Source organism: Myotis myotis, unplaced genomic scaffold (genome assembly GCF_014108235.1).
Source record: "Myotis myotis isolate mMyoMyo1 unplaced genomic scaffold, mMyoMyo1.p scaffold_m19_p_8, whole genome shotgun sequence".
NCBI lineage: Eukaryota > Metazoa > Chordata > Mammalia > Chiroptera > Vespertilionidae > Myotis > Myotis myotis.
Window position 1 is genome coordinate 65,315,221 of NW_023416390.1, and position 19,483 is coordinate 65,334,703.

General features: G+C 38.0%; 1 protein-coding gene across 4 annotated transcripts in view; it reads right to left on the reverse strand.

The window, feature by feature from the left end:
- Positions 1-211: 211 nt before the first annotated feature.
- The window catches only part of ACVR2A (activin A receptor type 2A), a 99,095-nt gene continuing 79,823 nt past the window's right edge, over positions 212-19,483 (reverse strand). For 3 of the 4 annotated variants that reach the window (XM_036320593.1, XM_036320592.1, XM_036320591.1), the window contains 7 exons: positions 18,361-18,504; positions 14,274-14,417; positions 12,717-12,862; positions 10,671-10,785; positions 8,156-8,294; positions 4,761-4,891; positions 315-3,908 (listed from right to left, as the gene is read on the reverse strand). In XM_036320593.1, the coding sequence (XP_036176486.1) occupies positions 3,714-3,908; positions 4,761-4,891; positions 8,156-8,294; positions 10,671-10,785; positions 12,717-12,862; positions 14,274-14,417; positions 18,361-18,504 (1,014 nt within the window). In that variant the 3' untranslated portion in view covers positions 315-3,713. Of the gene's footprint in view, positions 3,909-4,760; positions 4,892-8,155; positions 8,295-10,670; positions 10,786-12,716; positions 12,863-14,273; positions 14,418-18,360; positions 18,505-19,483 lie in introns of all 4 variants that reach the window. The other variant, XR_004969565.1, reaches the window with a different exon arrangement.

Sequence of the window (19,483 nt, forward strand, 5' to 3'; positions counted from 1 at the left end):
CTAGCCTCTGGCTTCCTAAAACTGGCAGGACCAACATAAATACTTTAGTGGGAATACAATCTGCTTAGTCAACAAAGGAACTGACAAGCCTTCCTTTCACCTTATCCCCATTCATGCAAATCTCAAGGTGGAAGCCTCACTATAAATTACAAAGCTACTATTCCGCTCTTAAGAACATATAGCTAAAGAAAAACTGCATATGCAAATAATACTATATTCACTTTTTTTTATTTAACTTGGGGATGGAATGGGAATAGCATACATTTTATTTGTACAATATTTAACAATCACTTATCCAAGGTGGGGTTTAATGGGGCTTTTTTTTTTTTTTAGCTTTTTGTTAAATACTTGCTGAAAAAACAGCAAGTACAATTTGACAGTAGTACAACAACCTGTGCCCAAAACACTGACAAGAAATACAGAGTAAAGCTAAATAATTGCTTTCCAATATTTTGAGAGGTAACAAATAGGATATGGGTTTAGACTGCATAAAAAATGTACTGCTGGTTGAATATCTGAGGTAAATGATGTTCAATCAAAATGCTACTTGTATCATTTTGCCCATAAATCAGTAAATAATTTTATGCACATTATACCAAATGTTCCTAAAAAGTAATTTTTTTAGAAAGGTAAAAAAGAGAAACTGGAGAATATCTATGGTGAAGCAGTTTTTTTTAAAACAGTAATCAGTTTATCCCACCAAACTATCATCTGGCCAGGGTTTTTCCCCATAGCACCTGCATTTTACTTAAATGCAGTTGTTATGTAGGGATAAGGAAAGGGGGAAGAGATTCTTTTTTAATTTGATGATATATGATTCTATTTTAAATTCCAAATTTGTTGGGGTTGTTTCCTGATTGTATTTTCAAAACCATCACCATGAAGGATAGTTCATGGGACCAACAATTGTGAGGCACAGTCTCTGTTCTAGAATTCACAAGATATCTATAATAAACACTCAAACAAGAATCACACATCACATGCTGAAAACTTACTAGCATCTAAAATACATACAAGAGCTGTGCGGGGCATTGACTTCGAATAAAGCCAAATACCGGTTAAGCCATCAGTCCTATGGCAGTTGATCATAAAGCGTTCTTTAGATGAAGATCTGGGCAAGGTAAAGAGTGTAAGTTAGAGCAGCAGTCCGATGGGTATCAGAAAGGCTAAATACAAGACAAATCATAAGGAGCACCATGCACATGAGGAAAAGAAGTACTGGAGCCCATTTACCCCAAACGAAGTCTTTCTCTCATTCTTTGATCGTTCTTTTTTAGTATCCCCAGCTCAAACGTTTTGCTGACTTGCCCACTCTGCCCCGACTGTAAACCAAACATGAAAATGCCCTGCAAAAGAAAGTTCTAACGAGACGGAATCAGGACAAGGTAGTCACCAGAACATTCTTACGTAACTGCTTATAAAAAGTTGCTCTAATAACATTCTCAAAAGGATACAAGCTTTAAAATTGGCTAGTTAAGTACAATACCCAGATTTCTAAAAAAAAAAAATTCTAACGAGAAAAATTTATTTTGTGAATAACTGGTCTTATAAAACTTATCTCTAAGTACCCACATAAGACAAATATTCCTCCTGTTTTGGATTTTTAACTTTTAAAATCAGGATTAAATGTTTAGAACAGATGTAAATTAGTCTTCAGGAGATTAACAATTTTCATGTGTGGACATTCTGATTATTTTCCTTTCTTGATTAGTTTCAAAGTGAAAGCAAAACCATATCAAGAAATTGATAGGCAAAGTACTTTTTTTTAACTAAAGAGGTGAACTCAACATTGAAATGGGAATTCCTAAAAATGACATGACAACTTGGGCACATGATGTGACCAAGAGAATGTTCTAGATGGTGTGTGGCACATGGGCAACAATGCTATTACTCTTTTTCCCCTCCCTGCTTAGAGTCTGTTGACCTATTTATTTTTAAATAATATAACTTATTATTCCCAGAGAGTAAGTGCATATCATATGTAAAATGTAGTGTACTGTGTGATTAAATAACCATTTACAGATAACACATTCACAGTGAGTGCCTGACAGTGACATGTAAAAAATCATTTTATAAAGTTAATGTATGGATTTTAAAATGACCTGACAAAAAGTATATAGTGTAATACTGGTGGTCAGTAATCTAGAAATTCAGGAAATGAATGTTTTACTTTGGCCTGCATAATTTGAGAAAGAATCCAATGATATTCTAATGGTATACTGTTTTGAAAAGCACTTTGACACCTACCATCAATTCCATTTTCTTATCAAGGGTAAGGAATGAACTATCTTAAATTAATAGAGTCAGTTGTGAGAGCAATTTGCAGGAGGAGACAGTTATATGTGACCTATTTTCAATACTGGTTACCTCTAAATGTCATTGCATATTTTAAGTTATAAGTTTAACTTGTTATCCCTGATTTGTTTTAAAGTGGTAACATCTGAAATCTGTGCTTAAAACTTAGTCTCTATCCTAGGATAATTCTTTACATATCACAGACATCAAATATTACTCTGACAAGATGGCACCAAGCAGAAATATGGTGATAAACTTACAAGTCTCAAAGCAGAGAGTGAGGAATTCTGGGTAATGACACTTCCTGAGGTGATCCTAAAACAGTGATAAAGAATGTCCCACACACTGTTTGGTGAAAAGAAATACACTACAATTTTACATATATAAATAGGAAAAAAATCTATTTTAAAAGAATAAAAATGAAGAGCTTTCCAGTGTCACAGCTCACTTAAAAATTTTAAATCATGCTTTAAATTTTCAAATATTCCCCAAACACAGCACACCTAAAAAAAAAATACTTAGGTAAAAATGCAATATTTTGGGAACTGGATATAAGATGAAGCTTTAAAACATGGGAAGAGGGGGGAATGCCACCATTTTTCAATTCAAAGAACAGCACTTTTTTTCCTAAAATTACAAGCTAGCACAAGAAAAGCTAAAACACTGCTTTACGAATGGCCACTTACTGTTGGCACTAAGTATAGCTTACCTTTTTTTCTTAAATAACACAGTGAATTTGTAATACCTTGTTACAAAACATGGATCAATTTATTATTCAAATTTTGTTAGTGTTTTCAATTATATAATTTAGCAACCGTGGAACTGAGGTATACCTTGTTGAGGGAGGTTAAAGTAATGCTTGGAAGCCTCTTTACTGTACCCCACTTTGATGACTGTTTATGTACACAGAACAGCAGCACACTACACATTCACAAGCTGTGTCATATTGGCATTACAATAGTCATTTATAGAAACACAACAGCAAATGCAATAAAAACAAGTTACCCTTTTTTAAAATCTGAAATGAAAAGTTTCTGATTTAAAAAAAAAAAAATAGCAGTAGTTCATTTAAGGAATTAGTGTCTTCTGACAGACATTAGAAATCTGAAGTCAGTTTCAAACACTTGATTAGCCAGGTCCAAAGAGCCTTGATTTGGAGAGGGCCACATTCTTCATGTACACTTTCTCAAAAGTTTATAGAGTTTGCAATGTTTCTCTTCATCTCGTCCTTTCACGTTTCTGCTATAGGCAGTGCCGTAAGTCTCCCAGAGCCACAGTTTTAAACGAGGGTCTTCTTTTCGACGCGTCCAGGAGACCTCCTGCTCATTTCACACAGAAAATACACTGTAAGCAGTTTCGTTAGCTTAGCAGCTCCAGTTCACAGTCCCGTTTCTCAATGTGTACACATGGTGCAACCATCATAGACTAGATTCTTTGGGAGGAAAGTCAACATTTGTCACCATTGTGACCACTGTTACAATGTCCTCTGTGGTAATGATATTTGTTAGTCTCTGCATCTGAGTAATTCTTTCCCCTACACATCCAGCTGATAACCTGGCTTCTGCATCATGATCCCAACATTCTTCTATCGTTTCACAGAGCATTGCCATTCCCTAGAAAGGAAAAACATATTCAAACACCATGGCAAAAGAGTAAAACTTCCATAAACAAATTGCTATTTTTGTAGATTAAAGTGTCAAGATTAACCAAGTTTGCTATTATTGGCCAGTGTTCACTTTTTAGTATCTAATGTACACAGGAACATTAAGAATAAGAAGCACTGAGAGAAAATTTTTTTAGCACTGGAGATTATCAGAGTAGGTAATTAATTTTTTCAATTCCAAAAATTGCTATCCATTGTTCATAAACCAAGTCATTTCAGTGCTAACCCTTGAAATGGATTTAAGACCAAGGCTATAGGAGGTCTACATTAACAATCAACATTTCTATCTCGCAATTTCTATCTTGAAAACTGTCCTTGAGAATGATCCTGGTTATAACTAGACCAAAATAACCACAACAACACTGTCCCATCCTGTGTCCACCTAGTCTCTAGTTTCAGAGCATCCTTAAGAATTTGAAAATCTTGAAACCACAAATCAAAATGCTAAAGCAAATGCCCTTGGAGAGAACTGGGTGTTTCGCTTTTTTTAAATGGCATCATATAGGAAGGTGGTGATCAGCAGGGTTAACCCCATCATCCGCAGACTGGCTCAGAGCCAGGAGCTCCTTTCCCAAACAGGAGACATGCTCATCTGCACAGGACCACAGAGGGATGAGAGCCCGCAAGGCCCTATGACTGCATCATCTCCCCTGTGAGTGCACAATCTTCTTGTTTCTAGAGCAGAGTATTCTGATGAAGATCACCTCCCAGAAATCATTCCAGAAATGTGCAGAGATGTAAATCATTCCTCTGCAAAGCATTTTATTGGGATTTCATGTGACAAGCTAACTGCATAACTTACAGCATGCTTCTGCCAATAATCTCTTAAAACGGGCCTCTTTTTTTTATGCACAACAACTTCCTGCATGTCTTCAAGAGATGGATGCTGGCCGATTTCCTCCTCAAATGGCAGCATGTACTCATCTACAGGTCCTAAAGTGTAAATAAAAAGGGGGAAAAATCTTTTAATTCAAATTTTCCTGATTTCCAAAGTGAACAAACTTTAAAACACTATCACATTTCCCAGCTGTTACATACTGCAATGAGAGAAGCACTCTCAACCAGACTTAAACACAGTGTGACCCAAACTCTAGCTTAGGGGAAGTCAGGTCTGACTTGGCATGTGACTTTGCAAAGGACTTCAAGGAGCTTTCTTAACCCTTATATGAGCACTGGTTATCTCCATGCATATGTAGGATAGAGGGAACCACTGATATTTGCAAATTGCTCTCGGGTACCCACTCCTCTTGCAATTCCAATCAGTGGTGCTGTAAACAGTGGTGCTACAGCCTGGGTTCAGTCTGTTACAACCATCTCTAATCTATGGAATGCTCAGACTCTCAGCACGCTACACAGGAGGGGTCTGTACCTCAGAGTCTGCCTCCTCTGCCCCCAAGAGCTGACAAAAATACATTGTTTTTCAAATCACAAACACTCTCCACACTGGATTGCCAACAATTCAGAATGCTGCCTTCACAGACAAGCAAGATTTCTTCATTATTATAAGTGATTCCTGGTTTCTTAGGCCTACTCAAACAGGAAAATGCAGTCAGGAGTTAACAAATATCTGATGCACTTTTCTCCTCATCAGAAACTTTACATATATTAATTATTTCCATTTTACTTTCACAGACTGAAGGTCGAGTTACATCTATTTTACAAATAAGAAGGAAGCTCAGAAAAGTTCCCTAATTTGCACAAGGGCATACAGCTGTTAAGTGTAGAGTTGGCATTTCAATCCATTTGAATGACTACAGTCTGTGCTTTCTCCCCTTGACAGAAGCCTGTCACTAATCAACAATTTCATTGTCCAGCTATGTCTGCATATAGACATAAACCTTGTACAAGCTCTTTAAATGCACTAAATTCTCCTGAAAAGAATCTAAGTCAAACAGTAAGTCATGAAGAAAGGCAGCTAACCCCACCCTCTCTAAATGTAAGCATTTGTGATGCCTGGTCACAGCCTCCCCGGGAACCCCTGCAGTGACAGCACTGTCACCCTAAGGCATCTATTCCACCCCTCCTCAGAGTGGTCCACAGGGCAGCAGCTCTGGCCTGACCCGGTACACCTTGTAATGCATAAATATCAGGCCCAACCCAGACCTCTAGTCAGAATCTGAATCAACAAGGCCTCGAGGGGTTTGGTATATACATTAGTTTGAGAGTCACTGAATTGAATCAACAATTAGATATCAAGAAATTTTAAAGCACTCACTTTAGCAATATCCACACTGTCCTCTGCCCCAGTTTCTGCCTAAGGGTTAGAAATGCCTGACTGCAATTCAGTACTTCACAGCACATGCCAGGCATCCAAGGAATGTGAGCATCCATCCTTTTCCATAAAAACTTCCCTGGTAAATCCTCCTCCCAATAACAACAATTTTCTCAATCTAAACTCCCATAACACTTCCTTACATTTAGTTCTCAAGTATTACATTTATCCAAAAATATTTACTGAATACCTATGTACCAAGCACTGGGCTAGATGATTCACACTTACCTTACTCTAGAGCAGTGGTTCTCAACCTTCTGGCCCTTTAAATACAGTTCCTCATGTTGTGACCCAACCATAAAATTATTTTCGTTGCTACTTCATAACTGTAATGTTGCTACTGTTATGAATCCTAAGTATCTGATATGCAGGATGGTCTTAGGCGACCCGTTAAAGGGTCGCTCGACTGCCAAAGGGGTCGCGACCCACAGGTTGAGAACCGCTGCTCTAGAGTTAATAGTCCCAGAAAAAAATCTGCCACCTTAATGAAACTGTACATTACTTAAAGGCGGGGCCCTGTGTATCCATATCTAATGGTTCGCTGTGTAGAGTTCATATTAATAAAGTTCTTAGGAGATATATTTTCCTATTATATCTGCCATTTAATCTACTTTTGCTTCCATAAATGCCCATAATAAATGTACTTCCATTTACAGCCAAATACACTGAACAGCTTACTCTCCTTCCTACAGAACTGCAAACTTAAATTATATCTAAACTGTTTCCTACTTTTTTAGGTTCTGTATCCACTCCCAGACCAAATCCCCTGTGTGGAAGAATGAATGGCTGTCCATTCCTGAGCATATTCTAATAAGTTCCTTTAAAAGCACAGCTCCCCAAGTCAAGTTTCATATACCAGAGTAGTCTGTCCTGCACTAAGACTATTACTATACTCAGCATTTAAGTATTCTTATAATCATGGGCTAAATTGGTTATGCCTTTCAAAATATTCAACAGTTTCTATGGTCTTTGACAATCCACGGGAAGTTTTTAGGCAATTATAAGTTAAAATATAAAACACCAGATCAAGTTAATTTACATTTGTTTGGGACTTTAACAAAGTTTGCCTTATATTCTCACATGCAAAAACTGTAACATAACTGAAGGGAGTAGAGAGGCTTTGCGAAGAGCACTAAGACCAAGTACTTACAGCACTATAAATCTCACACCAGGAACATAGTATGCAGATTTATTATCAATCAGTCAATGCAAGTATTTATAGGATGTGAACAATGACCTCACTAACAAGAACAAAGAACATGAATCCTTAGAACCCAGGTGCTGTGCAGGCAAACATCTGCAATAATGTCTACATCAGATCACACTTTCAACGCTTTAAGGAGACAGAATTTAACCTGTGGTATATCCACACGCCTGCTCAGTTATGTGTCAGAGGACAGACTGGTTCGTCAGGTATATGACAGATTCAGCCTGAATGTCCTGGTAGCAAAGGTCTCCCAACTCTACATGCATTTCCTCTGGCCAGAGGAGCTGACTTAGAACCTGGGGCAGGACCCACATGAACTAACAGTACAGCCTTCTCCCTACATCTGGGTCAGTTTCAAATCTAGGTTTTACCATTTACCACTTTGAGGCTAAAACAGGCAAGCTACTTAATTTCTACTTAAAATTTGAGCCTCAAATTCCTCATGTGTAAACCTGAGATAATTACTACCTCCAAAGGTGTTTTAGGAAATAACCTAAAGCTATGTGAAGTGTCCAGCAAAACATCTGGCAAGGTGAAGGACCCATATATCCTCCCCCCTTCTCCCCTGCCTCCTGAATTCCCTGAGCTACCACCTCCTGGAGTCTATTTAAAAAAAAAATTAAAATGTGTACTTTAAAATATTACCTTTGAGTGTAATCATCCCTTTTCATACATGTGTAGTAGGCATATATCTTTTTAAAAATTTTTTTTCCCTTACCATCTGCAGCAGTACAGCGAGAAGCCAGTTCCCACAGGACTAATCCCATGGCGTACATATCTATCCTCAAAAATGCATCCCTTTGGAAGTTTATAGCACCCTCTAATACCTCTGGAGCCATATACCTCCGGGTACCAACCTGAAAAAGATGTTAAAAGCAAATAGTACTCATTCATTAATTTTATGAACTAACATATTATACTTTTGTAAAAAATAATCAAACCCTATGTGGTCTAATATCAGATAAGGTAACTAAGTTATAACTGCCAAACTACAAGGTCAAGCAGAATTTATTCCATTTCAAGTAATGCAACACCCAAGACACTCACTGGAAAGAGCAGAAGGATCCATCAGTAAGGGTGGATTAAACAAATGGAGTATAAGCAGCTCTTAAAAACATGAGGTACATCTATGGGCTAATCTAGAAAGATTTCCAAAAACACTGCAGGATGAAACATCAATGAACAAAGCAGTATAAACCAAAGTCCTTTCTGGGTACACTTAATAAATATATCAACATTATGCTAGTATAGGCTTAGAATTTTTCCCCTCTTCTGGAAGTAATCATAAGAAACTAAACAATAATTGTGAGGAGAAGGATGAAAGAGAAAAAAACTATATAGTTTTAAGTTGTACCTTTGCACACTTTGAAACGTATCTTTTTAAAAAAATACTTTAAGGGTTTCTCTTTTTCTGTATTAAAAAATAATATACTAATAAAAATACAAAATGTAAAAAGAATTAGCTAAAAAAAAGGATGAATAAACTTTTTAAAGTCTAGTTGTACAAAATCTATATGTTTACTTATTCATGACTTCTGTCTCAGAGGTCTTTATCTTTCCCTAACAAGTTGGTATTTCTTAGTAATGTAACAATGGTTACTAAGCCAGTACAGCTAGCTTTGCTTGGTGCTTGACAACATTCTTAGATGGATGTTTAAAAATCTGTGCGATAGCTGGGGAGATCCCAATCCACTTGAGCAGCAGATCTAGGAAATACTGGCATTTCCAAAAAGCTCCGTCCTTAAGTGACTGTGATTTCCAGACTAGAACTGCACAATTATCTGCAAATATACTGATAATAAGAACAGATTACTAAGAGCCTAAAGTTCAAGTTTTTAATTCATTTAATAAGGAGAATACTTTAGAGAAAAAGAAAGCTTAATATTTTTTCTACTTTAAATAACTATTTCAATGGTACAATTGTGTAATATATAAAATGTGTAATAACATGCATTTTTATATTTTCTGGTCCATGAAATCTAAAGTCAAGGAACAACTGATGTAAGTAGTTATTTTAATCTCATCATGTAACCCAACTATGAGGGTGTTAAAAGATATGAGTTCCACATTCTTTTCTTAAAAAAACAGGGGGTACGGGGGTTATGAGGTACCAAAGGAATAAACTATTCACCAAACTTAGTCTTATGATAATCAACCATACAATAAGCTCAGGTGTTTAATCCCTAGGCTTCCTGCACAATCTCCCTCTCAGTTACATTCTCCACAAAACTGCCTTTGTTCCCAAATACATTTGTTGTCAACCTTTCTAGAACTATGACTGCTGACCATGGCTCCAAACTAAATTCTTAAATCATTAGTCAATACTGCCAAAATCTGTTATGTTGTGGTTATTTGAGAACTGTGTTCTTGGAAGTTAATAGGATATGCTGGGGGAAAAGAGAGCTGAGAATTAGATGTTCAAATAATTTGCATGACTTGAAAGATGAAGAAATAATCATACCAGAGCCTAAGTCATTAGGCTTTGTAAAAAAAATGTCACCTCTCAGGTCAAACTGGTTTTCCTGATTAAAAGTCATCTTGCAGGAATGACAACACCTTTGCTATTTTCTAGCCTCACAGGTTTCGAGAATAAAGTGTATGGAAAATGTTCTTTTCCTCTGTGGCCTTCTTAAAGTTTCTCATTACTGAGATCTCTGTGACGACCTTGACAAGAGGTAGGATCCTCACTCAACGCTTTACAAGTGTCCTGAAATGTGGAGAGAATTCAGAGAAAGGCTATATGGCTGATTAAAGAGTTGATGAAGCAATAAAGACCAAAAAGCAAGAAATTATAATGGTCTGAAAAAATGGGCAGATCTTAATGCAATGTAGCATGAATAGTGACCTAATATTCTTCCATTCCCTCTTAAGGTAGTGAAAGAATTAAGTTAAAACTGAGTTACTACTAAGAACTCCCTCAGAATGAGTCTATTAAAATGTGTCTGATTCTTCTTTGATTAGTTTTTAAAATTAGAATCCCATGACATCTGTCTAGGCTATTTTTATGAAATGCTTGTTCTAAACCACCTGAGGTCCTCACAGTCCTTCACCACCCTATGAAAATGTCCTCCTCAGCAAATTTAACGCATTACTCTTAAGAGAGCCATTTTATATTAGATGCTGAGTTAATAACCACCACAATAATTTTAGACCAATTCAATCCAGATATGCCATGCTAAGAAAATATGAGACAAGATTATTTTTTTCTTAGAGTTTATAGTGACCATGCTTACCTGTCCATGAGTATCACCTGCAGACTTGCCAGCCTCAAACTTTAACGCCAACCCAAAGTCAGCAATACAGGCTGTCAGATTGTTTTTCAACAGCACATTTTTACTTTTGATGTCCCTTGCAAATAGAAAGATAGACAAAGTACTCAAATTAAGTTTTAACAAGGTACATCTTGTAAAAATTTTCACTGAAAGTGGAAAGGAGAGAGACTAGGTATGCTATAAAAGAACAGTTATTGGAAAGTATGAAAGGCAAAAAAAAGGAGTGGAAGAAAAAGCTTAAGCAAAGTCTCCATATAGCTGAAGCACAAGAAAGAGTACAGTGACAAACTCCTATTTATAACACGGACAATAAGAAGAATTCTTTCCATAACACAGTTTTATAAAGAAGTGCCATTCCAAAAATACTATCCAGCCTACATGTTATCTATGCCATTCCTACTATCAATCATAAAATTGCTGCTTTCTAAGACAATAAAAACATATCAGAGTTTATTATTAGAAACTCCCATTGAAACAGAACATTAAATACCAAAATTTAAGAATTTTCAAAGAATAGCTTAATTGGGGACCTTCTGCCTATTGGTACAGGCCTACATTTTAGAATGGTCCCTTATTTTAGTGGTTCTTACATTCATCAACCTGGTTGCAGACAAGCATCTCCAGGAATGTATAACAGATAAAAAATTTTCACTATGAACATACCCTGCTCCAATTAGACCAGGGGTCCTCAAACTACGGCCCGCGGGCCACATGCAAATACAAATATTTTATTTGTCCCCATTTTGTTTTTTTACTTCAAAATAAGAAATGTGCAGTGTGCACAGGAATTTGTTCATAGTTTTTTTTTTAAACTATAGTCTGGCCCTCCAACAGTCTGAGGGACAGTGAACTGGCCCCCTGTTTAAAAAGTTTGAGGACCCCTGAATTTAGACCCTAGTGTTCTGAAAAGAGTAATTGTTTTTTAAGGCAATCAGATGTCTTCTACACACCAGCCTCAACCGGTTCATCCTAGAAATACTGTACCTGAGCTGAATACATCTGTGCCATCAGCAATGGTTAAATTTATGTGTACAGAGAGACCAAGAGTGGGATAGAGGAGACACCCACAAATGTTACAAAACTAATCAGTTTTAGACTAAAAAATTTTTATGGGTGCTACTCCTTATAACCTGTGGGGGAGGAAAGTTCATTCAGTTCCCTGTAAGATGGGGTGAGGTGAGTAAAAATCCAGGAAGAGGCAGTTAGACTGAAGAGAGGAAGGTGAGAAGAAAGGGGAGCTATTTCTGAGGTGGAAGTTTGCAAAATCAGAATCTATGTTACAGTTGGGTTTAAAAGTAATGCCTCCCAGCAACCTAAACACCACCTGGTGCCACTCAACTAAATATTTGTTAAATGCATCAGTTCATACCCAATTTTAAAGCAACCATTCTTAAATTGAATGCTAGAAGACAAATTGGTCTCACGTTCAAGGAAGTTAAATTCACAATGACAAACTGAGTCCTATGTTTGAGGGAACTAATGTTTTCCCTTTTAATGAAATTATAACTTTTTTGTTCAAGTACTATTTCTTCCCTGAAAAGGCAACTGAGTAAACCCAACTGTTCTGATGATGCCTCCTTCCACCTCAGCTCAAGTAATAATCATTCAAATGAAAGCATAAAAAGGCACTCCTTAGTTATATCCCCCTTTTACCTATTTTTAATCATCTTTGAAGTCAATCATGTTTTGAGGTTAAACAAATTTACCCTTTGATTTAGAGAAAATACACTTTTATTCTTAACCATGCTTTCAAAAATGAGACTAATTAAAACATAAATCGATAATTAAGCTAGTGATGACTAACAATTAAGCTAATGATGTTAATATATACATTATCCAAATTACTTCCTGGCCAATCTCAAAATTAATTTGAAAAACAAATGAAATCATTCTGCCTCCTATAGCATAACTAGATAACTAGGGGAAAAATAAATTTTGTTCAGGGGATTAAAAGCTTAAGTAATAAACAAATGCTGATTTGGGAAAATAATATAAATTTAGCTCTACCTGTGAGATATGGCGGGTTTGTGGCCATCTTTTAGGCCAGGTATATCCTCATGTAAATATGCCAATCCTCTAGCCATAGTTTCTGCAATATGGCACAGTTCATTCCAAGAGACCACATTAGCCTTAAGAAAGTCTGACAGTGAACCCTAAAGGGGAAAAAAACACAACTTATGTTCTTGACAAAAAGCCGTATGTATATGGAGACTTTCCTTTTACTTTTAAGAGGTTATAGAAGACAACATATTTTCCTTTTGGTGAATAATAACACCCCAAAACCAATTTACAGTATCTAGAATGGTTCAAGTTTCACATTAATAAATATTTGACTAGAAAAAAATACCACTCATCTTTAAAGGTTTGCTACAAGCACAGGCAGTCGGTCAATTTCCCCCTATTTAGAAGGCAAAATTAAAAAAAAAATGTCTAGATTCAGAAACTATTTAATGACTATGGAGATATTATATCGGACTAGGAGAGCATAAAATTAAGACACATAAATAACAACAAACATAAAGAATCCTCTTGGGATTGATTATTGCCATCTTTTTGGTTAAGAATTAAGAGAAGTGAACCTGACTGCCAAGGAGAACACAATTTCCTATATCATTAATGTATATTTTCATATTAACTCTGAAAGTAGAAAAAATGAGGAAAAACAGCAAGTGTGCTTTGGTAATAATTACCCTACAAATGAGTGACAAAGATCAGGTAAATTTCCTAATTCTAGTTTTGTCACTAAGCTATACTAAGTAAAGTTTTAAGAAACAAAATTCAAACTGAAAAAAAAATATATAGTTCACGTAATCAAAATGGATGGTAAATTTACTAAGCATCAATTATTCTATATAAGAAAAGCCTAATAATGCTAAGTATCCTGTAGTACAGCCATTCAACCGATCAAAGCGTAATATGCTAATGATATGCTAAGGCCACTCAACCGTGCGCTATGATGTGCACTGACCACCAGGGGGCAGATAGTTGAACGGTGACCAGTGGCTGTGACGTGCACTGACCACCAGGAGGCAGATGCTCCGACCAGTATGTTAGCTGGCTGCTGGGGTCTGGCCAATCAAGACTGAGTGAGACGGGCCAGACATGACCTGGAACCCTCCTGAGGCCCCCCCCAGCTGGCCAACCTCCCATATCCCTTCCCGGCCCTGATTGTGCACCAGTGAGGGTCCCTCAACCTGGCCTGCACCCTCTCATAATCCGGAACCCCTCGGGGATGTCGGAGAGCCGGTTTCAGCCAGATCCCACAGGCCAGGCCAAGGGACCCCACTGGTGCACGAAACTCTAATACTAAAATAATTATTTGTAGCAGAGGTAATTGCAGCACAAGAAATCAGGGACAAAAGACTGGTTAACTAGAGGGTTAGGTAAAAAAGTTGCTATCTTTGCTCTTTTATTAAAGTAAATTCTCTAAATAGATATCACTTATAAATATTAACCTAGTAGAATATACTATTCCCAGAAAAATAAATCTGAGGAATTTGTAACCAACATTAGGTAGGTAAACCAAACCTGACTTTACTGAATTAAAACAGAAAGTAGTTTTACCTTTTCATGAAATGCTGTGATTAGCCAAAGATCCACATCAACACTGGTGCCTCGTTTTTCTGCACCAATGAACTGTAATATATTCTCATGCTTCATTCCAGGCAAACTGTAGACTTCATATTCATTTTGCCATGACTGTTTGTCCTACAGTCAAAAGGAAGAATAGTAAGAGTGCAAAGAATAGAGGCAATAAACTATATCTAAAAAAAAAGTTACTTGAGTTCTAAGGCAAAAAGTTAAAAATAAACATAACTATTAAAAGATTCACCAGTTTTGATTTTTAATAAAAGCACACTCTGACAATAGATAAGAGTTCCATACCAAATGTCTGCCCTCCCTTATACCCTCAAAACACACTTTTCTGTGTTTCCAGTTTGTAAACACAGGAGTTGCTCAGAAATACTCAACTTCAGTATCTAACGTTGGACACATTCTGCTTACAAGTTAGCACTACGGTGTAATTTCACCATAGTGTGAAGTTACTTGTGTTACTATTCAGAATAATCTCCCTGGGAGATGAAATTCAGGTAGAAAGACTTTATCTAATTAGAAAAAAATATTTTAAAGAATTTATATATATAAAAGCCTAATATGCTAAGTGTCTGACTATTCAACCAGTTGCTATGACACACACTGACCACCATGGGGCAGACACTCTGACCAGTAAATTAGCTTGCTGCTGGGGTATGGCCGATTGGGACTGGGCGAGACAGCCCCAAGTGGCCCCGAACAGGACTGGGCAAGATGGGCCGGACACACCTTGGAGCCCTCCCATGGTCCCTCTCTGGCCCCGAACGTACATTGGTGGGGTCCCTCAGCCTGGCCTGCACCCTCTCACAATCCAGGACCCCTCAGGGGATGTAGGAGAGCTGATTTCAGCCCTATCCCCATAGGCCAGGCCAAGGGACCCCACCAGTGTGCAAATCCATGCACCGGGCCTCTAGTAACATATTAAACACTAGAGGACTGATGCATGAAATTTGTGCACTTGGGTGGGGAGGATCCCTCAGCCCAGCCCACACCCTCTCACAGTCTGGGAGCCCTCAGGGGATGTTTGACTGCCGTGGAGATGGGAGAGGCTCCTGCCACTGCCTCTGTGCTTGCTACCCGTGAGCCCAGCTTCTGGCTGAGCAGCACTCCCCCTGTGTGAGCACACTGACCACCAGGGGGCAGCTCCTGCATTGAGCATCTGCCCCCTGGTGGTCAGTGCACATTATAGCAAGCAGTCACTCCGCCGTTTGGTCGCTTTGCATATTACCCTTTTATTATATAGGATTCTTAACAAAATGCTTATAATACCCTATAAAGTCAATAAGAACACAATGGAGTATATTTATGCAATACAATAATTTAAAATAGAATATTCTCGCCGAACCGGTTTGGCTCAGTGCATAGAGCGTCGGCCTGTGGACTCAAGGGTCCCGGGTTTGATCCCGGTCAAGGGCATGTACCTTGGTTGCGGGCACGTCCCCACTGGGGGGCGTGCAGGAGGCAGCTGATCGATCTCTCTCATCGATGTTTCTGACTTTCTATCCCTCTCCCTTCTTCTCTATAAAAAATCAATAAAATATATTAAAAAAAAAATACAATATTCTCATTTGTGCCTGCAAATGATCCATGCCCACTACATATCAAATTATAAAATATTTAGCTTCCATCCACAATGGAAGGATAATAAAAGCAGAAGGCATGATTGCATAATAGTTAGGGACCCTCCGTATCTAAACTATCTGAGACCTTTGGCAAGTTAATAACCATTAGCAAAATGAGGACTGTGCACAGGTTGGGGGGGGAGGGAGGGAAGGGGGGGGGTCCCTCAGCCCGGCCTGTGCCCTCTTGCAATCTGGGACCCCTCGGGAGATGTCTGACTGCCGGTTTATGGGCCTAAACCGGCAGTTAGACATCCCTCTCGCAATCCGGGACATTGCATGCACCAGTGACCATACTTTTCATACAGGTGAAAGGCATCTTGCTGTTGTATGGGCAGCTACATTTTTTTTGCCCTGATAATAAAAAGTAGTACATAACATGATCCTTCTGAGGCAGTAGTACCATTTTCCCCATCTTATGAGTGGAAAAACTGAAACAGAGAGAAGTTAATTGGCTTTGTCACACAGTTATAAGTGTCAGAATCAGGGCTGACCACAAAATGTGCAAGCCAAAGTCCATGCATGTCATTGCTGCATCATCCTGTTTCTTCAGTGTTAAAGTAGCCTTGCCAGATTTTAATTTTTAAATCTAAGAGACTGTTCCCAATATATAGGGTAGGGTCCCTAGGCCTGGCCGGCGATCAGGGCCAATCTGTGAGATGACTGGTAGGGCGATTGGGGTGGCTCCCACTGGCACCTCCCTTGGCTGGCAGCCTGGCACCATCTGCTTGGGGGCCATCCCCACCCCCCCACCATCACTGACAGGGCAACTGGGGAGTGGTGCTGCCCACTTGCTGGCAGGCCCTGCCCCCCAATCACACCACCATCACCAGTTGCCTCCCTCTGCCCACAGGCACCCGCCTTGGCTGGCCTGGCACCACCCGCTTGCTGGCCCTGACCCCTGCTGTCATTCCGCAGGTCGTTCTGCCATTTGGTCTATTTGCATATTAGGATTTTATATAAATAGACTAGAGGCCCAGTGCACAGATTCGTGCACCAGTGAGGTTCCTTGGCGTGGCCTGCAGGGATCCGGGGAGGAGCTGCTCCTGCTCATCACAGCCCCTGTAATCCCAGTCAGCTGAGCGACGCTCCCGCTGTGGGAGCACACTGACCACCAGGGGGCAGCTCCTGCATTGAGCATCTGCCCCCTGGTGGTAAGTGCACATCATAGCAAACAGTCAAGCGGTCACTTAGGCTTTTATATAGAGAGATAGAGATATGTATAGTGTGTGTTGTATTATATGTATGGACATATATTAGTCAGTACTCATATATGTAAAACACCTCTACCTGACACAATAGGAGCATCAAATAAAATGTTAACAAAATGCTTATAATACCCTATAAAGTCAATAAGAGCACAATGGAGTATATTTATGCAATACAATAATTTAAAATACAATATTCTCGTTATTGTTATTAATCTTTTGTTATTGTTGTTAATAATTGTATTATTGTTATTAATCTTACATTAATATCATCCAAATATTTGTGAATCTTGGCACAACAGAACAGACTTTCCCTCTAAGAATTAAAATATATAGTTTCTGCAGTTCCACCAAAAAGAATAGTAATAGACTTTTTCATAGGCTCTAAGAAATAGGCTTTAGAAGAGTCAAGAAGGCTAAAATCCAGGTATATTATGATGAAGAAGTTGATTATATTGTAATTTTGGAATAAGGAAGATCTACTGTCCAGGTACAGTGGTGAAGCCAGCATCACCCAACCCAGCCAGGATTGCAATACCATGCGTGGCTTTAGCCACAGAGGTTTAGACACGAGAGAAAGGGAAAAGGAATCATCACAGATCTATACCACAGTCATTCTCAATGGAACAAAACAAAACAGAAGATAGCTCAGGGGTGCATTAGACCAGGTTTTATGAGGTCAGCCCCTTTAAAAGGAAAATTTCAACAGTAAACCAATTATTTGCCATCTTCATTAACTGCCTCTGAAAATTCAACAAGCAATATCTGAAGCAATTATATTAACACTCAAAGTAGAACAAAAATGACTGTTTGATAACATACTTCCAAACGGCAATTCTGAAACAAAGCACGTTACTCTTTCATTCTTCTGTTTGCTTTTTTTCTGATTATGTCAATGGAATATTAAAAGTTAACCACCCAGGCATTAATTAAATTTTTATTGGAATCTTCATATTCACTTTGCATTTCTTTAGAATTTTTACTGGCAAAAGATCTCCTATATGTTCATTTATTTTAATTCCACCACTCCAAAAAAATGTAATGACTGGTCTATCATTAATTCCATTGCTCAGATGAGAAGGCAGACTTAACAAGGAGAACCGCTTTCCCCAGTACCACAAGAACCACCTTGAAACATATGGCTTGTATTTTCAGACTGGAGTTACAAAGACCAACACAGTTGCAATCTTTTAAAATTGTGTGCAGATTAGAAAACTATAATAAGCATACCTGTATTGGAAATATTTTCACAGCGACATATTCATTGAGCAACTGGGCTTTCCAGACACAACCAAATCTTCCCCTTGCTTTCACTTCTAGTAACTGCAGTGGCTTCAAACCTAGTAATGGAGAAGGTGGGGGTGGTCCTGGGTCCTACAGATAAATAACAATAATAATATTAAAAAGCAGCACTTGATACATATCTCTCTAAATGTGAGGGGAAAAGTTGAGTGTACTGAGGAATCAATTGACAGAAAAAGTAAACACATACAAATGACATTAACTTCAATCTTGCCCAAACTGAGTTCTCAAGCATTCCTAATTATCTATAGTAATCACAAGGCAAGCAACTTGAATTAAGAGTTTTCATAAGAACATTTGGCAGTATTGCTATGTATGTATAGTGGGGAAAAAGATCTAAAATCTTTTTGATCCACTGTCACTAATTTTCCTGACTAAAACTTTCTGTGGCCTCTAGGATACTATTAATAGTATTTCAATGGTTTCATCCAGTTGATACTTCCTTACAGAATGAGGATTCAAAAAGTGCCAGAAATAGCAAATTATGGCTGTGTCTCAAAGAAAACTTGCCCTCAAAATCCTCTACTTTCCCCAATTGCTCTTTAAAACTTTTCTTTAATTAATCTCGGAAATACCCACAGTGATTCTCAAATGCAAAGCACATAAAAGAAATGTCAGTTAACGTTGCTATAGCCCAACTGTTCCATTCATTCTAATGTTCCAACCTATTAACAATTTACCCCTTTGCTTATAATTATTTCCCAAAATTGATCTGAGATAAAAATTATTAGTGTTCTGGGACTGACTGGCAAAAGAAAAGTGCAAATAATAATCAAGAAAGTGAGTGGTCATCCTGGTAGGTGATACAGACTGTAGGTAAAAGAAAGAGAAGTGAGTGTACTGCTATAGTTAACTTTTTTAAATGGAGTAAATACAAATAGGAGTATAGCATTTACAAAGGACAACGGAATCCTCCCTATACAGACTGGAGTAGCAACCCTTCACTGAAAGTATTTTATCAGCTCACTATCTGCAAAGAAAAAAAGACATAGGAAACCTTTTGGAAAGTTTCCAGAAGAAAAAAAAAGTAATAAAAGTATTTGAAAGGCTG